General features: G+C 52.8%; 3 protein-coding genes across 3 annotated transcripts; 2 read left to right on the top strand and 1 right to left on the bottom strand.

The window, feature by feature from the left end:
• Window positions 1-3,748: 3,748 nt before the first annotated feature.
• Clpp (caseinolytic mitochondrial matrix peptidase proteolytic subunit) lies at window positions 3,749-8,694 on the top strand. Its single transcript, XM_046443974.2, has 6 exons — window positions 3,749-3,977; window positions 4,064-4,135; window positions 4,582-4,678; window positions 5,561-5,748; window positions 6,852-6,957; window positions 8,337-8,694. The coding sequence occupies exons 1-6, from the start codon at window positions 3,792-3,794 to the stop codon at window positions 8,504-8,506; spliced, it is 819 nt and encodes a 272-aa protein (XP_046299930.1). The 5' UTR covers window positions 3,749-3,791; the 3' UTR covers window positions 8,507-8,694.
• A 5,148-nt stretch (window positions 8,695-13,842) lies between these two features.
• Window positions 13,843-15,545, top strand: Alkbh7 (alkB homolog 7). The gene is made up of 4 exons (XM_046443976.2): window positions 13,843-14,082; window positions 14,777-14,950; window positions 15,039-15,163; window positions 15,322-15,545. The coding sequence occupies exons 1-4, from the start codon at window positions 13,879-13,881 to the stop codon at window positions 15,482-15,484; spliced, it is 666 nt and encodes a 221-aa protein (XP_046299932.1). The 5' UTR covers window positions 13,843-13,878; the 3' UTR covers window positions 15,485-15,545.
• Window positions 15,546-15,801: 256 nt separating this feature from the next.
• On the bottom strand, window positions 15,802-16,362 carry Pspn (persephin). Its single transcript, XM_046443987.1, has 2 exons — window positions 16,206-16,362; window positions 15,802-16,121 (listed from the first exon to the last, which is right to left on the bottom strand). Exons 1-2 carry the CDS (start codon window positions 16,360-16,362, stop codon window positions 15,802-15,804), a joined length of 477 nt encoding a protein of 158 aa, XP_046299943.1.
• Between the last annotated feature and the right edge of the window lie 6,132 nt (window positions 16,363-22,494).

Here is a 22,494-nt window from a genome sequence, read left to right as displayed (position 1 = left end):
TCTGGAGCCGCAGAGACACGTAGGTGGAAGACAGAGCTGGCAGGGACTGTCGGGGAAGAGGAACGGGGCTGATGGAGACAAGAAGGCAGAGGGCCTGAGGCAGGTCACCAACGCGCCGCCCTACAGCCATGGATGGGAAGGCAGAGGTGAGGGAGAGGAGGATCAAGGCTGAGCCTAAATAATTGACGGGTCTTCCTGTCATGGAGTGGCTCACGCGTTTTAAGAAAAGGTAATGAAACTCTTGTCACAGTTGGGTTCTCTGCAAGATTCAGTTTTTCCTGGGCACCTATGGGGGACCAGTTCCAGGATCCCCTGCAGGTGCCAAAATCCTCAGGTGCTCAATTCCCTTCTATAAAATGGTGTCGTGCTAAAGTCCTCTTGGGGACTTTAAATCACCTCTAGGCTAAGACAATGTGAGTGCCACATAAGGGCTGTTACACTGTGTTGTGAAGCGAATAGTGACGAAGAGTGTACATGCTCAGTACAGACGCAACTTAAAAGAAAACACACCGATCTGAGTTGATCCTGAGGGTGCAGAACCCTCAGGGCCAAATGCACTAAGGGGAGCCTGGGGTGAGAGATGCCTGTCGGGGATTAACAGCTGTGGAAGAAAGTCACAATAGGTCCATGTGGTGCAACTCTCCATTGTGTACAACCAGAGAAATGAAAAGTCGCGCTCCAGTTATGTACCATGAATCAAAATGCATTCTGCTATCATGCATAACTAATTAGGAAAAAACACTAAAAAAATATGTAAATAAATAAAATGAAAAAGTGTTTCAATACCTAAAAATAAATAAATAAAAGTGCTGGCCAGGGGAGAGGCCTTAGCCCACTGCCAGTCTCCCATGGCCCATCAGCGACCCCTGTCAAGTCAGGATGTCCAGACCTTGGTTCCTCCTCTTGGCTGAGTCCCTGAGGGCGGCTTCCTGGGGGGAGGATGGGGCATCTCTACAGCTGAAGGTGACCATAAAGCTGCAAACTCGAGGCTCTGGGGGACCACTGTTCCCTCAGCTGGGCTGCAAGTCTTCAAAAGAGGACTAGGTCATGCAAGGTAAGTTCCAGAAAGGCAGGGCTGTCCGAGCTGTATTCCTGCTCTACTCCAGGGCACGGAGGCTTCAGCAAGTAGCAGCTGAGTGAATAAATGCACTGTCCAATACCTGTGCAGCAAGGTCCTGTGGCTAGTTTCTGGCCAATGGCATATAAGAGGAGGGGGTGGCAGCTTCCCTCTGGGACAGCTGGCTGGCATGCCCCCTCCATCCTTCTCTGGGTGACTGAGGTGAGAGCTGAGAGAAGGTCCCTGGAGTCTGTGTGACAAAGCCGCCTCACCTCCCCTGGATGCCAACCCCCCATGTTACTTGAAGAGAAAGACTTTCCTTCTTAGGTAGTCACCCAGGCTTCCGCCCTCACAGGATGCTCAACTAGTAGAGACCGCAGCAGTCGCTTAATCAATGAGTTATATTCCCCAGTATCGATACTGGATTTTTAAAAAGTTTTAAATGTAAATTATTTTATGAGTCCTCCCTTACTGGTTTATTTCCAATTCTTTGCTAACTATGCAACTTTCAAATCTGGGGTCAACATAATTCCCAGAAAAGCTGTAGCACTGTCCATGCATCAGAGTATCTGTTTACTGCCTCTCTGGCACTATTTCCTTTTCTTCTTTAATTTTCAATTCTATCCATGCAGCAGGCCTGTTTGCATTCATCTCCCCCAAAGGTAACAGCAATCAGAGCTCCTCTCCCATCGTGAGTGATATCTTAAAACCGGTGGGACAGGGGCTGGGGTGGTGGCTCAGTGGTAGAGCACTTGCCTAGCATGTGTGAGGCACTGCTAGGAAATTGTGATTCTCAGAACCACGTATGCATAAATAAAATAAAGGTCCATTGACAACTAAAAAAAAATTTTTTTTAATGGTGGGACAGGCTGATTTGCAGCAGAAAGCCAAAATATTCATTTGTTCAGAGTTTACTGAGCCCAACTAAGTTTAAAGCAACAAAACACACTTTATTTCTTTTTTCAGTAGTGGAGATGGGACCCAGGGGCACTTTACCACTGAGCTGCATCCCCAGCCCTTTTTGAGACAGGGTCTACTAAGTTACGGAGTCTGGCCTCGAACTTGCGATCCTCTTTGCCTTAGTTTTCTGCATCATCGGGACTACAGGCATGTACCATCACACCAGGCTCAAAATGCTTTTAAGTATTCCTGGAGTAAATACAATGTGCCAAGCACTATTCTAAAGTTCCTTCTTCTCCTTTTTAAAGATTTCAGTTCACTACCCACTTTGATTTAAGTCAGTGGTTCTGTGGGCTGGGGGCACAGCTCAGCAGTAGAGCATTTGGATAGTGCATGCAAGGCGCTGGGTTCTGTCCCAGCAATACAAAAAAAAAAATTTTTTTTTAAAGATGCATTTTATTCTGATTCCTAATCAAAAAGGTCTGATTAATACTTCCCAAGAATCATAGAGATGAATAAGACAGCAGAACCTTTGGCTCCAGTCAGCTCAGTTTTTACAGTCAACAAAGGAGAAAACAAACAAATTAATGGAATTGTCCTGGACAGTGGTGCCACACAGAAGATGTCAACAAGACAAATGTGGTCCAGGGAGACTTCTCCAAGAAGTTGACATTTGAGCTGAGAACGATTGATTTAATTATTTTTGGTAATGGGGACTAAACCCAGGAGTGCTTTACCACTGAACCCCATCTCTAGCCCTGTTTATTTTTTGAGATAGGGTCTTGCTAAGTTGCTGAGGCTGCCATCTAACTTGCCATCCTCTTGCCTCAGCCTCCTGATTTGCTGAGATGACAGGCATTTGATGCCACAACGGGGAAAGCCCTCTGCTCTCAAACTTCCTCCCTATCACATCGTTGTCTCTTGGCTCAGTGTGAATTGTGATTTAATCAGGCATTTTTCTAGGCTCTGCATGCGAAGTACGGGACAATTCTCAGAAGGTGACATTAGAATTAAAAGATGAAAAAGAATCCACCTTGAAAAAATCTGGAGAAAACAAGGGCGCAAAACCTCACCAGGCACTGCCTACTTCTTCCCTTTGCCCATTCTCTTCCGATACGAATAACTTCCCAGGGAATGAACTCCTACTCTTGCTTTGAAGCCCAACACTACAGCTGGCTGGCGTGCACCCTCCATCCTTCTCTGGGGCTGGAAACGTGCCACCTTGGATCTTGAAGCCCAACACCTACACTTCGTACGAAGCTTTGCAGGTGGTTCTCCAGGCAGAGTCCACAACATGCGCAGATGACTCCCACCACGTGGGGTTCCTCCCTCTATCTCACAGGTTACCAAAAATGGATGGGGAGGGGCTGGGGTTGTAGCTCAGTGGTAGAGTATTTGCCTCGAATGTGTGTGGCACTGGGTTCGATCCTCAGCACAAAAATATAAATACAATTAAGATATTGTGTCCATCTACAACTAAAAAATATTTTTTAAAAAATAGATGGGGTTATCTCAGGGGAAGTTGACCCCACCAGGCTGGAAGTTCTCCCAGGCCCCAGCCCAGGCCGAGTCCTCTCTACGCCACTTCCAAGATGAGCTGTGAGCACGTTGGAGCTGATTTTTTAAACATAAGAGCACAAAACTGACGAACTGCTCGGGACACAGCAGCTGGAGAACTTCCACTCCCTCCGCCGGCTCCTCCCCTTAGGCCCCGCCCCACGACGTCCGCCAGCCTCCCGGAAGTGGGGGCCTGGTGAGCATGCGCCGCGGGCGTAGAGCACGCCGGGAGTCGTAGTTCCGCCGGAGAACGGAAGCCGAGGAGGACTGCGGCGGCATGTGGCCCCGAATGCTGGCAGGGGAGGCCTGGGTGGCGGCAGGCAAGTGCCGGGCGCTGGGGCCTCGCCTCGCCGCTCGCTTCCCCGCGCAGCGGACCCCCGGGAGCGGCCTGGCCCTGCGGCGGAGCTTGCACGCGACGGCGGCCCGGGCTGTCCCGCTCATCCCCATCGTGGTGGAGCAGACGGTACCGCGGCCCGGCGGGGACACGGCCCCGGGGCCGGGGGTGGGGTCGCCGACCGCCTGACCCCTCACCCCGTCCTTCTCTCCCAGGGTCGCGGCGAGCGCGCCTACGACATCTACTCGCGGCTCCTGCGGGAGCGCATCGTGTGCGTCATGGGCCCGGTGAGCGCCCTCCCTCGCAGCCCCCACCTCGGCCCGGCCTTTCTTCCGCGGCTCCGCCCCGTCCCTTCCCCGCCTCCCCGGGAGCCCCTCCGGTCCTCAGCCCCGCCTGCTCCCGCCCATTCCTGCAGCCCTCAGCTCCTCCCCTCCGGCTCTCCGAAGACCTCCTTGACAGCTTTAGAGTCCACTCTTCATTTCCAGGCTCTAGTCCCTGTCCCCAACCATGCTGACCTCTTCCCTTATCGTGTCCTGAGCCCCCTGACAATCCCCTCCCTTCTTCCAAACTCCCTGGGGTCCTACCACTCCCATCCCCTTCCTGAGCCCTCTTATTTGGGCTTTGACCCTTCTCCCTGGTTCTCTGACCCATACCCCAGTGTCCCCGCCAACTCTCTCCCTTAAAATTCTCTCCCACCCCAATCTGGGGACACCCCTGCTGTCTCCACCTGCAGATTGATGACAGTGTGGCCAGCCTGGTAATCGCTCAGCTGCTCTTCCTGCAGTCTGAGAGCAACAAGAAGCCCATCCACATGTACATCAATAGCCCTGGTGAGCAGGGCTTGCCCTGGGTGCTGGGGTCACTTCTCTGGAGACATTCGGTGACTTGGGACAACATCTGTGTCCCAGGATGTCCTTTCTTTTTTTTTTTTTTTTTTGATACTGGGGATTGAACCCAGGGCCTTGTGCATGCAAGGCAAGCACTCTACCAACTAGGCTATATCCCCAGCCCCTACCAGGATGTCCTTTCTGTGGGGAAAAGGTACAGAGCTTTCTTTGGAATCCCAAACATGCCTGGACACCGCCAAAAGTTGCCTGTTGCTTGCTTTTAAGTTTAGGATCACCAGCCAGCCACTGACGGTCGCCCCTAGGTTGTGGCCTTTTTAATTCCGCACAGTTTTACCAACTTGATCTGGTCCACAGTTTAGAATTTGTAGATTTTGTCTCTTCCCAACAACAAAAAAAAAGAATAGCCATTTGGATTGAGCACTTACTATGCCAGTCTTTTATGAAGTACTTGACACATACTGAAGCTGTGGAGATCATTCCTCTCCTCACCACAGCCCTACATGGCGGCTGCTATTTAGTACTCTCTATCTAGGAGAAGAGACTGAGTAACTTACTGAAGACAGAGAGATGAACTGTCCAGCCAGGGAAGTGGGCCTTTCTCTTAACCACTGCTCTCTTCCATTTTCTAGTTTCTCTTAAAACTTTGGTAGCTCTGCCCCCTTGAGTCTCACTTGTGCATGTAACAGCAGACACTGACTCTCCTTTCTTCAGGTCTGCTTCACCTTTTTTTGTTACCTCCCCACCCTTGGGGACATTTTCATTTGTGCCCTTGCCTTAAAGGGCTGCCTCTTAGCCCTCTGCAGTGCTAGGGGTGATTGAGAGAAGGGGAGGTGATACAGCCCCTCACTTGTCCCCTGTCTGCAGGTGGTGTGGTGACCGCGGGCCTGGCCATCTATGACACGATGCAGTACATTCTGAACCCCATCTGCACGTGGTGCGTGGGTCAGGCCGCCAGCATGGGCTCCCTGCTGCTTGCCGCCGGTAGCCCCGGCATGCGCCACTCACTCCCCAACTCCCGCATTATGATCCACCAGCCCTCAGGGGGCGCCCGGGTGAGTGCCAGCCCCTACGAGCCACCCTTGGGATGCAGATGGAGGTTTAGACAGGAGTGACTGGGCAGAAATCGGGTGTGTGGGTGTTATTTATTTTTCATGTTTTGGTGGTGCTGGGGCCTGAACCCCGGGCCCTGCGCGTGCTGTGCTAGAGCTGCACCCTGAGCTGCCTGGGCGCGCAGCAGTGTTTTAATCTCATCATGATTCAGGTATGGTGAGGCCAACAGATCAGGAGACAGCTGTCATTGAACAGATAGCTTGTTACTCCAGGAGAAGAGGGCACAGCACACATGCCATGCAGGAGGCACCAGGGTGTGTGGGAGGCCATGGTGGTGTCTGTGGGAAGGAACAGGCCAGGCAGGGTAAGCAGGCTCAGCGCTGGCTGGCTGGAATCAGCTCAGCGGGCTCTGGCATGGGGGCCATCCCTGGGGGTTTGGTACCTGGCCCTGGGGTGATTATAAGGGGGACTGTTGGGCTGTGGGCCCTGGATTGGTAGGTTTCCATCTGAAGCTGCACTCAAAGGTGAGCTGTTTGCCATCTCACCCCGGGGGAGGCTGTTCCTACCTGTTTCCAAGGCCCCGGATGCAGAAAATAAGAAAATATAGTTAAGAGCAGAAAAAGAAAAAAGAAAAAAAGGTGAGAAGATTAAGCCGGAAGTGTAGCTCTGAGGTAGTGTGTGTGTGCTTACCCTGCACCAGGCCCTGGATTCCATCCCAGCGTGGCAAAAATGCAAACAATAAATAATACAAATAGGGCTGGGACTGTGGCTCGGTGGTCGAGTCTCCTAGTGACTCAGTGGTAGTCTCACCTAGCATGCACGAGGCACTGGGTTCGATCCTCAGCACCACATAAATGTAAAATGAAAATATTATGGCCACCTAAAACTAAAATAATAAATATTAAAAGAACAACAATAAAGAAAAAGAGCCAGTACCAGCGGGAGGCCTTGCTGGTGGTGTCAGGAAGCAGTGGGGTGCTGGGGGGGGGCTTGCCTGGAAACTGGAAACCTAAGGGCAGGTGTTCTCCCTGCCTCCAGTCTCCCCAGGAGGGGTGGACTCTAATTCTGGCCTCCACCCTCTCACTCCCCTTGGGCCATCCCTCAGGGCCAAGCCACAGACATTGCCATACAGGCAGAGGAGATCATGAAGCTCAAGAAACAGCTGTACAACATCTACGCCAAGCACACCAAGCAGAGCCTGCAAGTGATCGGTGAGCGCCCAGGGCGGGCTGGCCACTCCCTGTGTCACACACCAGTGTGGTGGGCCTTGTGCTAAGCCAGGGCTCTCCCACCTCGGCCTTGTGGGCCTTCATCCTGGGTACTGTGGGGTGCGGAGCAGCATCCCCAGCCTCCACCCATTCTTGCCCATCGTCTCCCTCCCTTATGACAACCAAGAATGTCTCTAAGGGCTGGGTGTGGCTCAGTGGCAGAGCATTTGTCTAGCACGTTGGAGGCCCTGGGCTCCATCCCCCCGCCCTGCAAATAACAACAACGTAGTAGAGAGGCTAAAATCCCGGCGCGATGCCGTGTCGGTGCTAGAATGGCTAAGACATAAAACACGACCCAAACACAGAGGATGTGGAGCGCGGGGGAGGTCACCCCGAGTCGGGGTGGAGACGTCTGCCCCTTTGCAGAGCTGTGCAGACCAGGAGCTAAAGCTGAACACGTGAAAGGACCCTGTCCCACTCAGTGTGTGGCTGTGAACAGTGGTGGCACAGGGACGCTGGTGGTGATCCTGTGTAAGCCCCGCACTGGCCATCAGCCGCTGACGGGTGCACTGTGGCGCCTGTTCAGCAGTTGAGTGCCACACAGCAGTGAGCAGACAGTGTGGGCGACTGGGCTGTCTTGTGGAGGGGAGCAGTCACCACCACCACTCCCCAGCACGCACAGGCCCAGCTGCGCCGAGCTGTTAGGACGGGCTGCTTTGGGTGTGGGACGGGGGTGATGAGGATGGGTGACGGAGGTGGACCCCGCAGGGTTTTGGGATGCTGGCAGTGCTTCTCTTTTTCGTCTGGGTGCTAGTCAGGTGAGTACATTCAGTCTGAAATTCATCACACTGCTCGTTGACAGTAGGTGCCCCTTCTTGGAAGTATATTATGCATCATCAATAAAAAGGTAAAAAAAAAAAAAAAGATTTGAAATAAGTATTTACCAAGGTCACCCAGGGAACTGGCGAACGAGGCCCTGTCTTAGTTAGCCCAGGCGGCCATAACCAAATGCCATGGGCTGGGTAGCTTCAACAACAGAGACTTATTTCTCAGGGTTCTGGAGGTTGAAAGTCCAAGGTCAAGGTCCAGCATGGTTGATTCCTGGGCAGGGTTCTCTTGGGTCGCAGAGGCCGCCTTCTCCCTGTGTTCTCACTGGTCTTTCCTCTGCCCTCTGGGAGCGTCTTCCTCTTCTATAAAGGCACTGCTCCCCTCCCCTCCTGGGAGCCCCTCCCTCTGGAGTCACTAACTCTCTCACCTCCCCAGACCCCAACTTCAGACCGAGTCCCCTGGAGGTTGAGACTTTGACATGAATTTGGGGAGGCCCAAACCTGGCCCAGGTCTCTATTCTTACTAACTGTGTCCTGCATCCTGTTCCCGGCCAGAATCTGCCATGGAGAGGGACCGCTACATGAGCCCCATGGAGGCCCAGGAGTTTGGCATCCTAGACAAGGTACTGGTCCACCCCCCGCAGGATGGTGAGGATGAGCCGGAGCTGGTGCAGAAAGAGCCTGTGGCGACGCCGACAGACCCTCCCGCCCCAGCAAGCACCTGAAGCCAGGGCTCCCCTCCAGGGCAGCACCAAGGGCCTGGGCCAGCCAGACCCTAAGGCTGCACCCTGCTCACCTCTGACTGCTGAGCCTGGAGGAGCCCCTTGAGGAACTTTGGATTTGGGGGAGCCTTGACAGGCAGGGCAGTCTGGCTGCGACACTGTGATTTTAAATTAAATCTTTCTGTACTTTGTTCTGTGTCTGAGGCACCTTTGCTCACTGCCACAGATGTTGGGCTTGCGTGTGCATGTCACCAGGCCTCTTCTTCCATTTCCCTGACCCCAGTCTCTGACCAGCCCTTTCTTCAGCAAACTCCTGAGCACAACCTACATTCCAGGCTGCGAAGAAAACTCAAAAAGCCAGCATCAATGAACTTACATTCTTGGAAGAAAGATAGACAATTAAAAGGAGAGAAGGAGGTGTGTAGATTTGTGTGAGAGTAACATTTCTACATGGGATGGTCCCAGAGGGCCTTGCCAAGAAGGTGACATTTGAGCCAAGACCTGAAGGAATCAAGGGAAGCATTCATGTTGATATGCTGGGAAAGAAGTCCAGGCAGACAGCACAGCTAGTGCAAAGGCCCTGTGGTAATTCTGTGCCTGGCATGGGGGAGGAACCTCAAGGATGCCAGTGGCTGAAGGGGAGTGAAGAGATGAGACAAGACATGGAGGTATCTCAGGTGCAGTGGTGCACGCCTGTAATCCCATCAGCTCAGGAGGCTGAGGCGGGATAGTGAGTTGAAAGCCAGCCTCAGCAACAGTGAGGTGCTAAGCATTTCAGTGAGACCCTGTCTATAAATAATATAATACAGAATAGGGTTGGGATGTGGCTCAGTGGTAGAGTGCTTGTCTCAGATGTGTGAGGCACTAGGTTCAATCAGCACCACATAAAAAATTAAACAGTAATTTAAAAACATCCTTTTAAAATAAAGTCACTCATCATTGAACTTAACTGAAATTCAAATCCAACTGGGTGTCCTGTATTTTATCAGGCAAAACTTTTCCAGATCAGCCACGGAGTTAGCCCACATGAGAAGCCAATGTGAGGGATTTCTTGAAAGTTTGAGGTCACCTGTCCTGACCCAACCCTCATGTGGCTGCAATCGGATCAAATCTTCTGGACTCACTGGAGATCTTAGATTGCACATTTTTCCCTCTTGAGCGGCCTTGCCAGGTTGTCCAGGCTGGCCTCAAATGCCTGGGTTTACATGGTCCTCCTGCCTCAGCCTCCTGAGCAGCTGGGAGGACTGGCGCGGGCCCCACACTGGGCTAGAGACAGCCTTGGTCCTTCCTGTCCTCAGTCCTCCTTTCTGGACAAGGACATGCTTGCAGTTGCCGGGGCTGCTCAGGTGATGACATTCTCGAGTCCTCTGCTCATGTGTGGTTCACGTGACCAGTTGCATGTACCGTTATTTTCATTCGAATCGTTCAGATTTCCAAACATGAAAACACAGCATTATAGCATAATGTTCTCAAGGTTCTTCTGTTGGGACAGGTGCCAGGATTTTTGTCCTGATTGTAAAGGCTGAGTGATGTTCCATTGTGCAAAGAGGTGACATTTCGTTTCTCCATTCCCACGTTGACTAAACACACATCCATGCTTGTCATCCAGAGACTCAGGAGGCAGGAGGATGGTAAGTTCCAGGTCAGCCCAACAACTCAGCAAGACCCTGCCTCAAGATAAAATAAAAGGGGCTGGGGGCTGGGGCTCAGAGGTAGAGCACTTGCCTAGTATGCGTGAGGCCCTGGGTTTGATCTCAGCACCATATAAAAAATGAAGATACTGTGTCCATCTATATCTAAAAAATAAATATTAAAAGGGGGGGCTGGGGATATGGCTCAGTGGTAGTGTTGCCGAGTTCAATCCCAGTACAGAAAGAAGGAAGGGAATATAAATCAACCTTTTTTTCTGAACCCAGGGCCTCAAGCATGATAGGCATAGCGCTCTACCACCCAGCCACGCTCCCAGCCCCAAATCAACTACTTTAAAAAAATCTGTTTAGGGCTGGGCTGGGGCTCAGTGGTAGAGCGTTTGCCTAGCATGTGTGAGGCACTGGGTTCGATCCTCAGCACCACATATAAAAATAAATAAAATAAAGGTCTATTGACAACTCCAAAAAAAATCTTTTTATTTTGGAATAATGACAGTCTTGCAGGAAGGTGTAATGATAGTGCAGGAGCTGGGGTGCCACTCGGTGGTAGAGCACATGCTTAGTGCAGGTGGGGCCTGGGTTCAATCCCCAGCACCAAAAAGAAAAAAAGTAGAGCAGAGCAGTCCCAGTACCCTGTGTGCGGCTTCTCCAGTGGTGACATGTGACAGAACAATATCATTTCAAAACCAGGCACTGATATGATCTGGAGCCTGCATTCAGATTTCAACAGCTCTACAAGCCTGGCTGAGGGTGTTGATGCGATTTCATCACGCGTACAGATTTGTGTAACCAACATCACAATTATAAGGCTTAATACTTTTATTTAACCAAGGAAACTTTGGAAGCCTCCAGCAAAGGGAAAGGAGACACCATCTGCTGGGAAGGACCGCCTGTGTAAAGGGTGAGGCCAAAGGAGGCACCTCCTGTGGCACAGTCTAGCTGGTCCCCAGGAGCTGAGGGGCTTTTTGTCCATCAGAGAGACTGTGTGTCCAGAAGCGTCAGACAAGCCAGGCGCGGTGGTGATGCCTGTAATCCCAGTGGCTCAGGAGGCTGAGGCAGGAGGATGAGTTCAAAGCCAGCCTCAGCAATACCGAGGCCCTAAGCAACTCAGTGAGACCCTGTCTCTAAGATACAAAATAGGGCTGGGGATGTGGCTCAGTGATCAAGTGCCCCTGAGTTCAATCCCTGGCTTCAACCCCCCCCCCCCCCGCCAAATGCAGCATCAGTCACCAGCTCTGAGGCACCCCTGCAATGAGGGAGAGTTCAGAAGGAGTCACTGCCTGCCTGCAGCTGCATGCGCTGCTCTGTGTTGCCAAGTTCTCTTGCTGGAGAAACACTGTAGCTGGCCACTGTACGTTCACAAGGAACCTGGGAAGGAGCAACAAGCACTGTTCCCATTTCACAGGCGAGGAAGCAGGCTGAGAGGTGACATGGCTAGCCTCCTTCTGTCACTTTCTAGATATTGGACCTGGGGTGAGTTGCTTTAGTCCTGATCGTCTGTTTCCTTATTACAATCGGAAGAAAAAGCAGTTACTGTCTCAGGGGTGTTAAGAATGTTAAATGAGCCAGCTTGGTGGCACATGCCTGTAATCTCAGCGGCTGGGGAGGCTGAGGCAGGAGGATCACAAATTCAAAGCCAGACTCAGCAACAGCAAGGTGCCAAGCAACTCAAAAACTGTGGTATATATAAAATAAATAAAGGTCTATTGACAACTCCAAAAAAAAAAAAAAAAATCAACGACTTTTAAAAAATCTGTTTAGGGCTGGGCTGGGGCTCAAGTGGTAGAGCGCTTGCCTAGCATGTGTGAGGCACTGGGTTCAAATTGTAATGCAGTAAGAATTGTAATGCAAAAAAAAAAAAAAAAAAAAAAGTACATGTATAAAGGCAAAAAAAAATAGGGCTGGGGATGTGGCTCAGTGGTCAAGGGCCCAAGTTTAATCCCCAGTACCTTCCCCACCAAATAAAGAAGTGGAGATAAGCCAAGCATGGTGTTGCAGGCCTTTAATCCTAGCAATTTGGGAATCTGAGGCAGGAGGGTCACAAATTGAAGCCCAGCCTCTGCAATTTAGAAAGACCATCTCAAAAGATAAAAAGAGCTGGGGATGTAGCTCAGTGGCTGAGAACTTGTCTAGCATGCGTGAGGCTCTGGGTTTTATCCCCAACACCCCCCCCCCCAAAAAAAAGGATGGGGAGTGATGGAAGGTTTGAGAAGAGGGATGAAAAGGAAGGCTGACCCCCAGGAGCCGTGGGTAGAGCTTAGCAACAACAGAAACTTGGGCGGAGGTGTGGCTGAGCAGTAGCCTATGCATGAAGCTCTGGGTACAATCCTCAGTGCTGCGGAAAAACAAAACAAAACTCTGGAACCCAATTAGGATTTGGTATAATCTAGATGGAGATTAATGGTGGCTCCAATGGGGTGGCAGGACATAGTCAGACTCTAGATAGGATTTAAAGGCAGAGCTCACCAGAGAGAAGTGAGAGCAGTCTGCAAACCAAGTTACTGGCCCAAAGCAGTTCCAAAAGGGGAGATCTGTTAACTGAGTGGGAAGCTGAGGGTGAGCAGCAGGAAATGTGTTATGGTTGGTATCTGATTTGCCTCTCTGCATCCCAGGGTCAGGGTTGAAATGATGTAGAAGTGGTCAGTGTACAGATGAAGTAGGTGTCCGATGAGAGCTGACTGTGGATTTGGCACTGTGGATGTTGCTGGTGGCCATAAATCAGAGCACTTTAGATATGTGGGGACCAAAAGCCAGGCTACAATGGATCCAGGAAAAATGAGCGGAAAACAGCAATACGTGTCTTTCAGGGATTTTAGTGTAAAGGGAACAGAGTCCAGGGTATGTAGCTGGAGGGAGAAACAGGGTTGTTTTTTAAAACCTGGAGGGTCGTGATAATCTAAGGAATCTTTGAAAAACAACTACACTGCTACATTCAAACCTAAACAAAAATCAGTACTTCTCATGGGGAAATGAATGACATCTGGCTTTGACCTTTCACAACTCCCTAACTGCAAATTTGGCCCCATCCCATAAATACTTTTTTTTTTGGAGGGGGGGGGAGGGTTGCTGGGGATTGAACTCAGGGCACTCGACCACTGAGACACACCCCCAGCCCTATTTTGTATTTTATTTAGAGACAGCGTCTCACTCAGTTGCTTGGTACCTTGATGTTGCTGAGGCTGGCTTTGAACTCGCGATCCTCCTGCCTCAGCCTCCGGGGCTGATGGGATTACAGGCGTGCGACACGGAGCCTGCTAGATTCCTATACTCTTGACCCTTCCTCTCACCCCGACCGTACTCTGCACTTAACCTCTGTGCCTGCCTATCTCCAAAACCTTGACCTTGGCTCAACCCTCCTACCTTGAAAGCCAGGCCAGAACCTCTCTGGACCTTCCTACGAGATCCTGGCCAAGAACCAGCTCAGTTGGACCTTTTCCCATTGCCAATAAAAGAGGCGGGGCCGAGAAGCGGAGGCAGACGGACTCGCGGTACAGCCAATACAACCGAGCTACGGAGGTCGCCGGGCCGACAGCGGGGAGAGGAGGCGCGCTCAGGAGAGCCAATAGCTAGACAGGGCGAGGCAGCGGCAACCAATAGCCTTGAGCAAGAGGCGGGGTCGTGGGGAAAGCCAATCGCTGCGGGAGACTGGAGAGGACTCAGCCAATGGCTCTAGGGCGGGGGCGTTGCCCTGAACTCCGGCTTCCTCCGTGACCCGGCTCCAGGACCATGGCCGGGAGTGGGAGGTTGGCGCTGCGGACGCTGCCGGGGTCGGGCTGGGTGCGGGGCTCGGGCCCGGCGGTGCTGAGACGCCTGCAGGACTCGGCCGTGGTGCAGCCCGGCTTCTTGAGCAAGGACGAGGAGGAGACGCTGAGCCGCGAGCTGGAGCCTGAGCTGCGCCGCCGCCGCTACCAATATGATCACTGGGACGCGGTGAGGCGGACGGGACCCGGGTCCGCGTCCGCGTCGGGGGCGGGGCCATATCTGGGCGGGGCTGCGGATAAGGGGCGGGGACAGGGAAGCCACTCGAATGCGGGGGATCAGCTGGGGGCGGGCCTAGAACAGGTTTGGGGTCTGAGGCTCTGGGGCCGAGACGCGAGTCCTACGGAGATGGGGCGTTGCTGTGGGCCGGGGTGCGAATTTCTGCAGAGGGGTGGGACCTGGGGGATGGGAACCTGGGAACAGCAAAAGCTCTTTGGAAATGAGAGCCGGGTCCTAACTAGATCTGGAGCTAAGGGGTATTTGGGACCAAGGGTCAGACATGGATATGGAGGAGGTGAGGGAGGGTCAGTTGTTGGGGGCAGACTAGGGTCTTGGGTGGGATCAGGTTGAGGATGGAGACAGAAACAATGGATATTGGGATGGGGCTGGCAGCATTGGGGACCTGGAATTGGAGCCTGAGGTCAGATCTAGGTGGGGCCTGGGTTAGGGGGTTCCAGTATCAGCGAGACCCAGCTAAGGCCTTCATTGTGGCAGGGGCCAGGTTAGGGATGGGATTGTGAGTTGAGGCAGGGATAAAGGTCATGCTGGGAAAAACCAGTCCTTAGCTCTGGACTCTGTCCCTCTGTGCCTCAGTTTCCTTATTTTCTCTGGGAGCTCTCAGGCATGACCCAAGCCCTCTGTGCAGGCCATCCACGGCTTCCGGGAGACAGAGAAGTTGCGCTGGTCAGAGGCCAGCCGGGCCATCCTGCAGCGTGTGCAGTCAGCTGCCTTTGACCCTGGCCAGACCCTGCTGTCCCGGGTGCATGTGCTAGACCTGGAACCTCAGGGCTACATCAAGCCCCATGTCGACAGTGTCAAGGTGGGCAGAAGCCAGCACCTGGGAGTTCCCAGCTTGGGGTGGACAGGCCAGGCCAGAGTCTGACCCACCACCATGCTGCCTCTTTCAGTTCTGTGGAGCCACCATCGCTGGCCTGTCCCTGCTGTCTCCCAGTGTCATGAGGCTTGTGCACACCCAGGAGCCAGGGCAGTGGCTGGAACTGTTGCTGGAGCCTGGTTCCCTCTATATCCTAAGGTGCATCCAGCCAAAGAGCCCCACCCCACCAGCGTCCTGCACCTTCTCTCATTGGCCTTCACAGCAGGGACTGCCATTACCCCAGGGCGGGCCTGAGGGCTGCAGGGGGACTGGAACCCTGGTCTACCTAGAACTCATAGCCTTCTTTTCTCTTGCAGGGGCTCAGCCCGTTATGACTTCTCTCATGAGATTCTTCGGGATGAAGAGTCATTTTTTGGGGATCGGCGGATTCCACGGAGCCGACGCATCTCTGTGATCTGCCGCTCTCTCCCTGAGGGGCTGGGACCAGGGCAACCTGGACAGCCACCCCCAGCCTGCTGACCCCCAGGCCCATTCCTGTTTTACCCAGACTCTGGATTTGTGAATAAAGTTGGAGAAGGGACAGCAGCCTCCTTGCTCTGCTGTCTCCTGAGAGTGACCCCTGCAGGGGAAGCTCAGGGCTGCCAGGTGGCAGTAAGGAGCATGCTGGCTTAGCACACAGTCACCAGGCCAGGGAAGCCGATTCTTTATTGTGCTCTTTGCCAGCTCCCAGTCCACCACCCCTTCTTGTCTTCTTGCTTCCAGGCTCCAATAAATAAGTGAGCCCAGCTCCTCCAGAGCTCCATGCACAGGGAACCGGAGCTCTGGGCTGGGCACTCTCACCCACAGCTGCAGGTAGCTGCGGAGAGCTGGGGCAGCCGCTGCCAGCGGTGATGGTCATCAATGAAGGCCACATCAGCATAGCGGGTAGGCCGGCAGCAGGGCCCACCAAAGGCTCGGCCCTGGCCCCGCAGTCGGGCCAGTGTCAGACCGTGCTGGGTGCGGGCTCCGCGGGGACAGCTGCCAGCACAGTAGCAAAAGGTGATCTTCTCCTCAGAGGCATAGCCCAGGCCCAGCTCCGCCACAGGTAGGGTCAGGCTCCACAGTTGGCAGGGGCTGGCTGGGGCTCGGCGTAAGCGAGCATGGGGGTGGTGAGTGTCTAGGGGGAAAAGGGGGCATGGTTTAGGGTCAGTTCTCAGCCTGAAGGAGCTGGGAAGTCACCTGGGGTCCCTGGGGTTCTTACCCAGTGGCGGCCTGCAGGTCCCTCCAGCATCTCTTGTCTGCTCAGACAAGAACTCTTTCTCTGCCACAGGAGCCCCCTGAGTGTCAGGGCTCCGGCCGATGCCCAGCTGTAGTGATAGGAGCAGCAGAAAGCCAAGCAGGACTCTCCCCGTGGACATTGTGACAGGCAGGTCCTGAGGCTGGGGAGCCCTGTGCCTTGAATTTATCCCTTGCCTGCCCGGCAGGGAAATAACCTCTTCCTCGCCTGCGTCCTGCACAGCTGGTCCCCCAGTCCTCAGCTCTAGGCATCAGTTCCCTCTGCCCCACATCCGTCCTTCTAAGAGTTAAGGGCGCACCCCCATCCCACCCCATCCAGACATTCCACAGACCCATTTCCAACACCCCCGTCGCCCCCTGATTTACGAGTCCTGCTGGAAGCCAGGCCTGAGCCCAGTGCGGACAACCGGTGTCCCTGCTGCCCCTGCTGTCTAGTTCAGGAACCCCCATGTTGAGTGCTGGGAAGGCGGCTTGGCAGGTGGTCAGGTCAAGGGGAATCTTCCAGCATGGCTTCCTCCTGAAGGATTAAGACATCATGCCCCTGTCTCCGGGCCTGGCTCAGCCAGCATCAAAACAGGAAAAGGGAGAGGCTGGGGATGGCCAAGCATGGGACACGGGGCAGGGATTCCTGTCTTGGGAGGAAACCTGAGGGCCCAACTGCAGCCCTATCCTGGGACCTGAGAGCATCAGCCAAGGGGAGCTAGACTTCTAGGTCCAAGGTGAAGCCAGCAGTAAGTCATGGCAAGGCATGGGTTCTGGTGGCCTTCACACCCATGGGACCTGGTGTGAGTGTTCGGTGTTTAGTGCTGTGCCTGGCGCTGAGGAGCTGCCCAGAGCTTTTTTTTTTAAATACTTATTTTTTAGGTGTAGATGGACACACGCAATCCCTTTATTTTTATGTGGTGCTGAGGATGGAACCCAGGTCTGGCCCGTGCTAGGCGAGCGCTCTACCGCTGAGCCACAGTCCCAGCCCTCTGCCCAGAGCTTTTGAGGCAGGAGATTACTAATAGCTTGTTGGCTATGTGTGAGGAGGTGCCTGGTCCCACACAGAGGAGAGGTTAAAGCTTGGAGATGCTGCACCCCACGATTCGGAGTGTAAATTGGTAGCTCTTTGCATGAGCAACTGTGACTAAAATCGCCCCAGGAAACCTCCTTCAGGAGCTCCTCCACCTGGGAACTAAGCTGTAAGCCCAGGATACTAGCTGCACCTTTGTTACTGGAAGACATGGGTCTGCAGGGACCTGCGTCTGTGATTGTCGTGGTGGTTGTTGTTGCAGTACATATTTATGTTACTTTCAGGAAAAAAAAAAAAAGTCACTTAAGTCATCCAGAACTACACCTGGGATTTGAGCCCCAGGTCCCCAGAATGCCAGGCTTCTAGCCCGACCAAAGGTGACACTGCCTCCCTCAGATGCTTCCTGGCCTGAGGTGGACTCTGGGTCAGAATACACACAGCAGGAACGACAGGGGTGGAACCTCCCGGGTAAGGAGTCGTGCTGCTCTCCTGAGGCCCAAAACCCTGGCAGAAGGACGGGAGGAAAGTTGGACCACACGGGGGATTCCTGGGAATTAGCCTGCTATCTCAGGCATCCCTTGGGGCAGCCAGGGGCCTGCAGAACTGGGTGGGGCAGTTTTCCACCTGCAGTTTCCAGCTGAGGGTAGCACCGAGGCCTGACCTCTGCCTTCAGCCAGGTCATTCAATGTTGTGATGTGGTGGGGTTGCGTCCCGCGAGGAGGTGAAGCAACGGAGTCCACACACGAAGACTCCAGGAGTCAGGCTTGGTGGCGCTGAGCTCGTTTTATCGCGGCAGAGCTGCAGTTTATGTAGGGCATGTCTACCCATCACCATTGTATAAGCCAGCAGCACAACATCTTGGAGCCAGTCATCATAAAGATCAAAACCAACCGTACTACGGGGAAGTAAGGGAGCCTGCCAAGCGGTTGGGGAGGGCAGGAAGGGTCACCACTGGACGTTTCCAATGGCCTGTCCTAGAGCAAACAGGTGTTCCTGTTCACTCACACTGGGAGGTTTCTCACTCTACCCATCCACGGCTGTCACCCACATGGCGGGCTGGTTCTTTCCCACATTTCCCCCCCTTTTTTTTGGTATACATATACTAACATAGCTTGCTCAGTTTCCATCTTATAAGTGTAGGCACTTTATAAAGACATACAGTATAAAATACAAATGACACCTATGCCAGCGATAACCCAGTTGGTGGGGTCAATCAGAGCTGAAAACTTGTCCCATAGCCTCTGCAGGAAGGAAGGACTGAGGATTAGGTTTGCTTTAGTTTCATTTAGGCTAAGAATATGGGGGTGCAGCGTCATGGTGAAATTTCTAAAAGCTAGATTCCAGGGTCCTTTTAACCGTTTAGCTAATTCAAACCGGGGCTTTGTGACATTTTCTACAGGGATAGCTGTTTGACAAACATACAGATATTGAGGAATACAGGGTATCCTACATTTAATCGGAGGATATCGATTTTTTCATCCATGAGATTAACCTGTTGTTGTAGCATTAGGATACCTCCCTGCAAGTGTAGGTTAAGTTGTTCTTACACAGTTAGGGCTCTAGCGGAGCGTTGAACTACCTGGTTGGTAGTGGCAGCATTAGCTATAACTGGGCTAAAGCTATCCCAGCGGCCATGGCAGCAACAGAGGCAGCAACAATGGCGGCAGTAATATCAAAATCCCATTTTGGACGTGAGAGGGAGATCTCTTTGGTAAAGTGTACCTTTGGTGAAATGGACAGAGGAACTGTCTGTCATCTATTGGGAACCACAATATGGGGGGTGTCCTCATGAGCACTGCTGTCTTAATGGAGGGGTTCCAGCAACTGGTCAACATACAGGAGGAATTAGTGCAGTCGAGGTGACCTCTGGTGGGGTGGACTGTAGAACTTACAAAGAAAAAAGTGGTTTAACACACACATGTCCCCGAGTAGCACGGGTAGCAACAGGAGAATCAAAGATGCCATTAAACCAGATTGCATCAACGGTGACAATAGGGCTAATATCCATACATTTATAGGGGCCACATATTAATGGTCTACCCAGTTGTGCAGGACCAGGGGTATTTGTATTCTAAGATTTACCCTTCTGGATTTTGGTTGGCTTAGCGGTACTGTTTTTTAGGTGGGAGCCTCCCAAGCTGTAGGGCTGAGACCAACTAATGAGCTCATCCAAGAGGACGAATGGTCGGATGATGGAAAGGCAATTTCTCCATGTTATGGCCTCTAGAGGCGTAGAGCTATTTGTATATTTGCGTGATAGGCAGGGCTGTAAGAATGGTCGGGGCCATGAGCGGGACTCCCTAACTCGAACCTCCATGCTTTCCCTTTCTAGGGAGAGAGGCCCATATCCCATGATGCCCTGGAGAGCCCTGGTTCCCAGAAGGTGTCATTATGGAAGCATGGTACAGACTGGCATATTTCCCCCACATTGGAAGTGTTAGCAAGAAGCAAAAAGGTCCATGTATGATTGACTTTAAGTGATGGGTTCCAAGAATACTGTACCATGGGATCCAACATTACAGGAATGAGAGGTAACATTAGTAGCAAACAAGAAGGGCAAGACTGTATCGTCTAGGCCAACAGGTAACAAAACTCCAGGAGTTGGTGCCCCCGCCTATCATGCCTCTGCTCGTGAGTAGCGGTGGTGATGGTGCACGGTAACAGAAAAAGAGTGTCCGCCCCTGGCTCCGGGTCTGGGGCCATATCCTGGGCTTGTTGAGCCAAGCTCTCTATGTCCCCCCAAGTTCTTTATGTCCCCCCAAGTTATTTTTTTGTGCTCTTCTACCATGAGATCGTCCGTGATGGCGTGGGCATTTCTTCCTTCCATTGCTGGTGGCAGAGGTGTCGGCAGGCAAAGTGCCAGGAAAGCCACAGGCGGAGCCGGGAGGTGGGGTGTCGTCAACAGAGAGCTCCTTCAGGTGCCTGGCTGGTGGTTCCACCATCCTGGGTGGGAGATTCATGTTGTAGGACTGGGTGGATGGTCTTTGTCGGGATCCAGATGAGCCGAGAGGCCATTTCTGGAATGACACAAGCAAAACCTCGCCCTTGGGTTAGCTGTGGGTGTGGGCCATTCCACCAATTGGTCATTGGGTCCTTCCAGTGGACTAGGGGGAGCAGGAACCCCAATGCTTAGTAGCTGGGGAAAGACCTGATGCATCAAAAGTTCAGCCTGGGCGACTCTGGAGAGAAATTCTGGAAACACTCATTGGGTTTTTGAATTAAGGACCTGAGATGGACTTCTGCCTGAGTAGAGGGGACACCCTTAAAGGCGCGCTGTGCACACAGACGGACGTGATCAAAGTATTGGGCCACCCCCACCACAGCCTGGGGGTACTATGGTTTCCTTCACCCTTACACATATCCACGGTAATGGCAACTTGAGCAGAGCATTGCGGATGGCCCGTTGGTCACATTCATCACTAGAGGAAGCTTTCTACTGTAGAAACTGGGGTCTTGTAAGGATGGCCCACATGAGCATGATCCAATCATGGGGAGTTTGGGGATTATCTGCCCATTGGTCCATAAGCTGCTCCATATAGGGAGAGTCCAGACCATCTTCTAGGGTGGCCTATGTATGACAGCTAGATCCTTTTGGGTTGGAGCAATCCAAGGCTGATTTGATTTGCTACATTGGACCCTACACCAACAGGGAAAGCCTGGGTGGCATGGGACCTCATCTTAAGCAAGTCTGAGTATTGATTCAAAAAGGAGTTATTAGAATAGGGTGGTGTGGGGCCTGCGGAGCTGGAGGAGACTGGCCACTGGATGGCAGTAGAGGCCAAGGATAAAGGGAGAGGCGAGCCATGGACCCCTGCAGTTATGGGCTGGGTACAGGGAGGGGCCCCCCTGCTCAGGCAGGCAGGTGTTGGTGCCTCAGAGGAAGTGTTGGCGGAGGCCCCTAAGGGTGCATTTGCTTCCTGTGGAGGGGGGCTGGCAGTGGCAGAGGAACCTTCAAATCTAAGATCAGGCCTTTCAGCTACAAGGACATTGTGCTGGCTGACAATATCATCTTCAGTGGTCCCTCCTAAACATGCTATGATGGCGGTAAGGACTGGGAAGAAAGGAAGGGGGAAGGCTTGGCCTTCTTGAATTTCCCTATTCCGAGCCAACACAAGGAAGTGATGCCAGAGCTCTTTGTCCCAAAGTGTATCAGAGGACATACAGGGTGCCAAGCAAACCACATTGTCCCTGAAGTCAAAGATATCAGGGTCTTTGGTCTTGAGATGGTGGCTCTGGGAAAGGATCCTGAGCCCAAAGAGCCAAAGAACAACGGTTACTATGGCATTCAGAAGGAGAAGTCCTCGGATCGGGGCCCACTGATGTTAAGGGAGTAGGTGGAAGGAATCAGGGGACATGGAAAAGGTGTATTGGGTCAAAAAGTGCTGTTTGGGAGGGAGACTTCCCTGGCTGTCACTCTGGGGGCCAGCTGTCACCCGTATGTCCCTCACTGTGTCTCAGAAGTGAAGGGTGGCTATAAGCCGTGACCTTCATGGTTTAGGCACTGGGAGACCAAACCCTTACTTGTGCCTTCTGGATGAACCAAGGGGCTCCCACTTTGTAGCAAACCAGGGAGCAGGGGGTTATGTGCCTCCCTAATAAATCCTATCAAAGAGGCGACAAACTGAAACCACAAACCAAAAGCAAAAAGGGGGCAAAGAGGTCCGAGCACTCACCAGGCGCAGATGTATAAGCTGATCAGGGGCACTCACCTCGCCTTTGTTGCCACAGAAGTCGTCCCGCAGGGGCCGCCCCACATTGTCGGACACCAGATGTTGTGATGTGGTGGGGTTGCGTCCCGCGAGGAGGTGAAGCAACGGAGTCCACACACGAAGACTCCAGGAGTCAGGCTTGGTGGCGCTGAGCTCGTTTTATCGCGGCAGAGCTACAGTTTATGTAGGGCATGTCTACCCATCACCATTGTATAAGCCAGCAGCACAACATCTTGGAGCCAGTCATCATAAAGATCAAAACCAACCGTACTACGGGGAAGTAAGGGAGCCTGCCAAGCGGTCGGGGAGGGTTGGAAGGGTCACCACTGGACGTTTCCAATGGCCTGTCCTAGAGCAAACAGGTGTTCCTGTTCACTCACACTGGGAGGTTTCTCAGCTCTACCCATCCACGGCTGTCACCCACACGGCGGGCTGGTTCTTTCACAATGCAATACAGGTTCACAGGTAGTGGCTGTAGCCAAATCTCTCAGCCACACTGCTGTCCAGAAACCTTCCTACAGGGAACCTGG

Source organism: Marmota monax, unplaced genomic scaffold (assembly GCF_021218885.2).
Source record: "Marmota monax isolate L192 unplaced genomic scaffold, Marmota_monax_Labrador192_F-V1.1 WCK01_AAM20220418_F8-fsc00102, whole genome shotgun sequence".
Classification (NCBI taxonomy): Eukaryota; Metazoa; Chordata; class Mammalia; order Rodentia; family Sciuridae; genus Marmota; species Marmota monax.
Note: the sequence above shows the minus strand (reverse complement) of the source record. Positions and strands in the feature narration are given on the sequence as shown.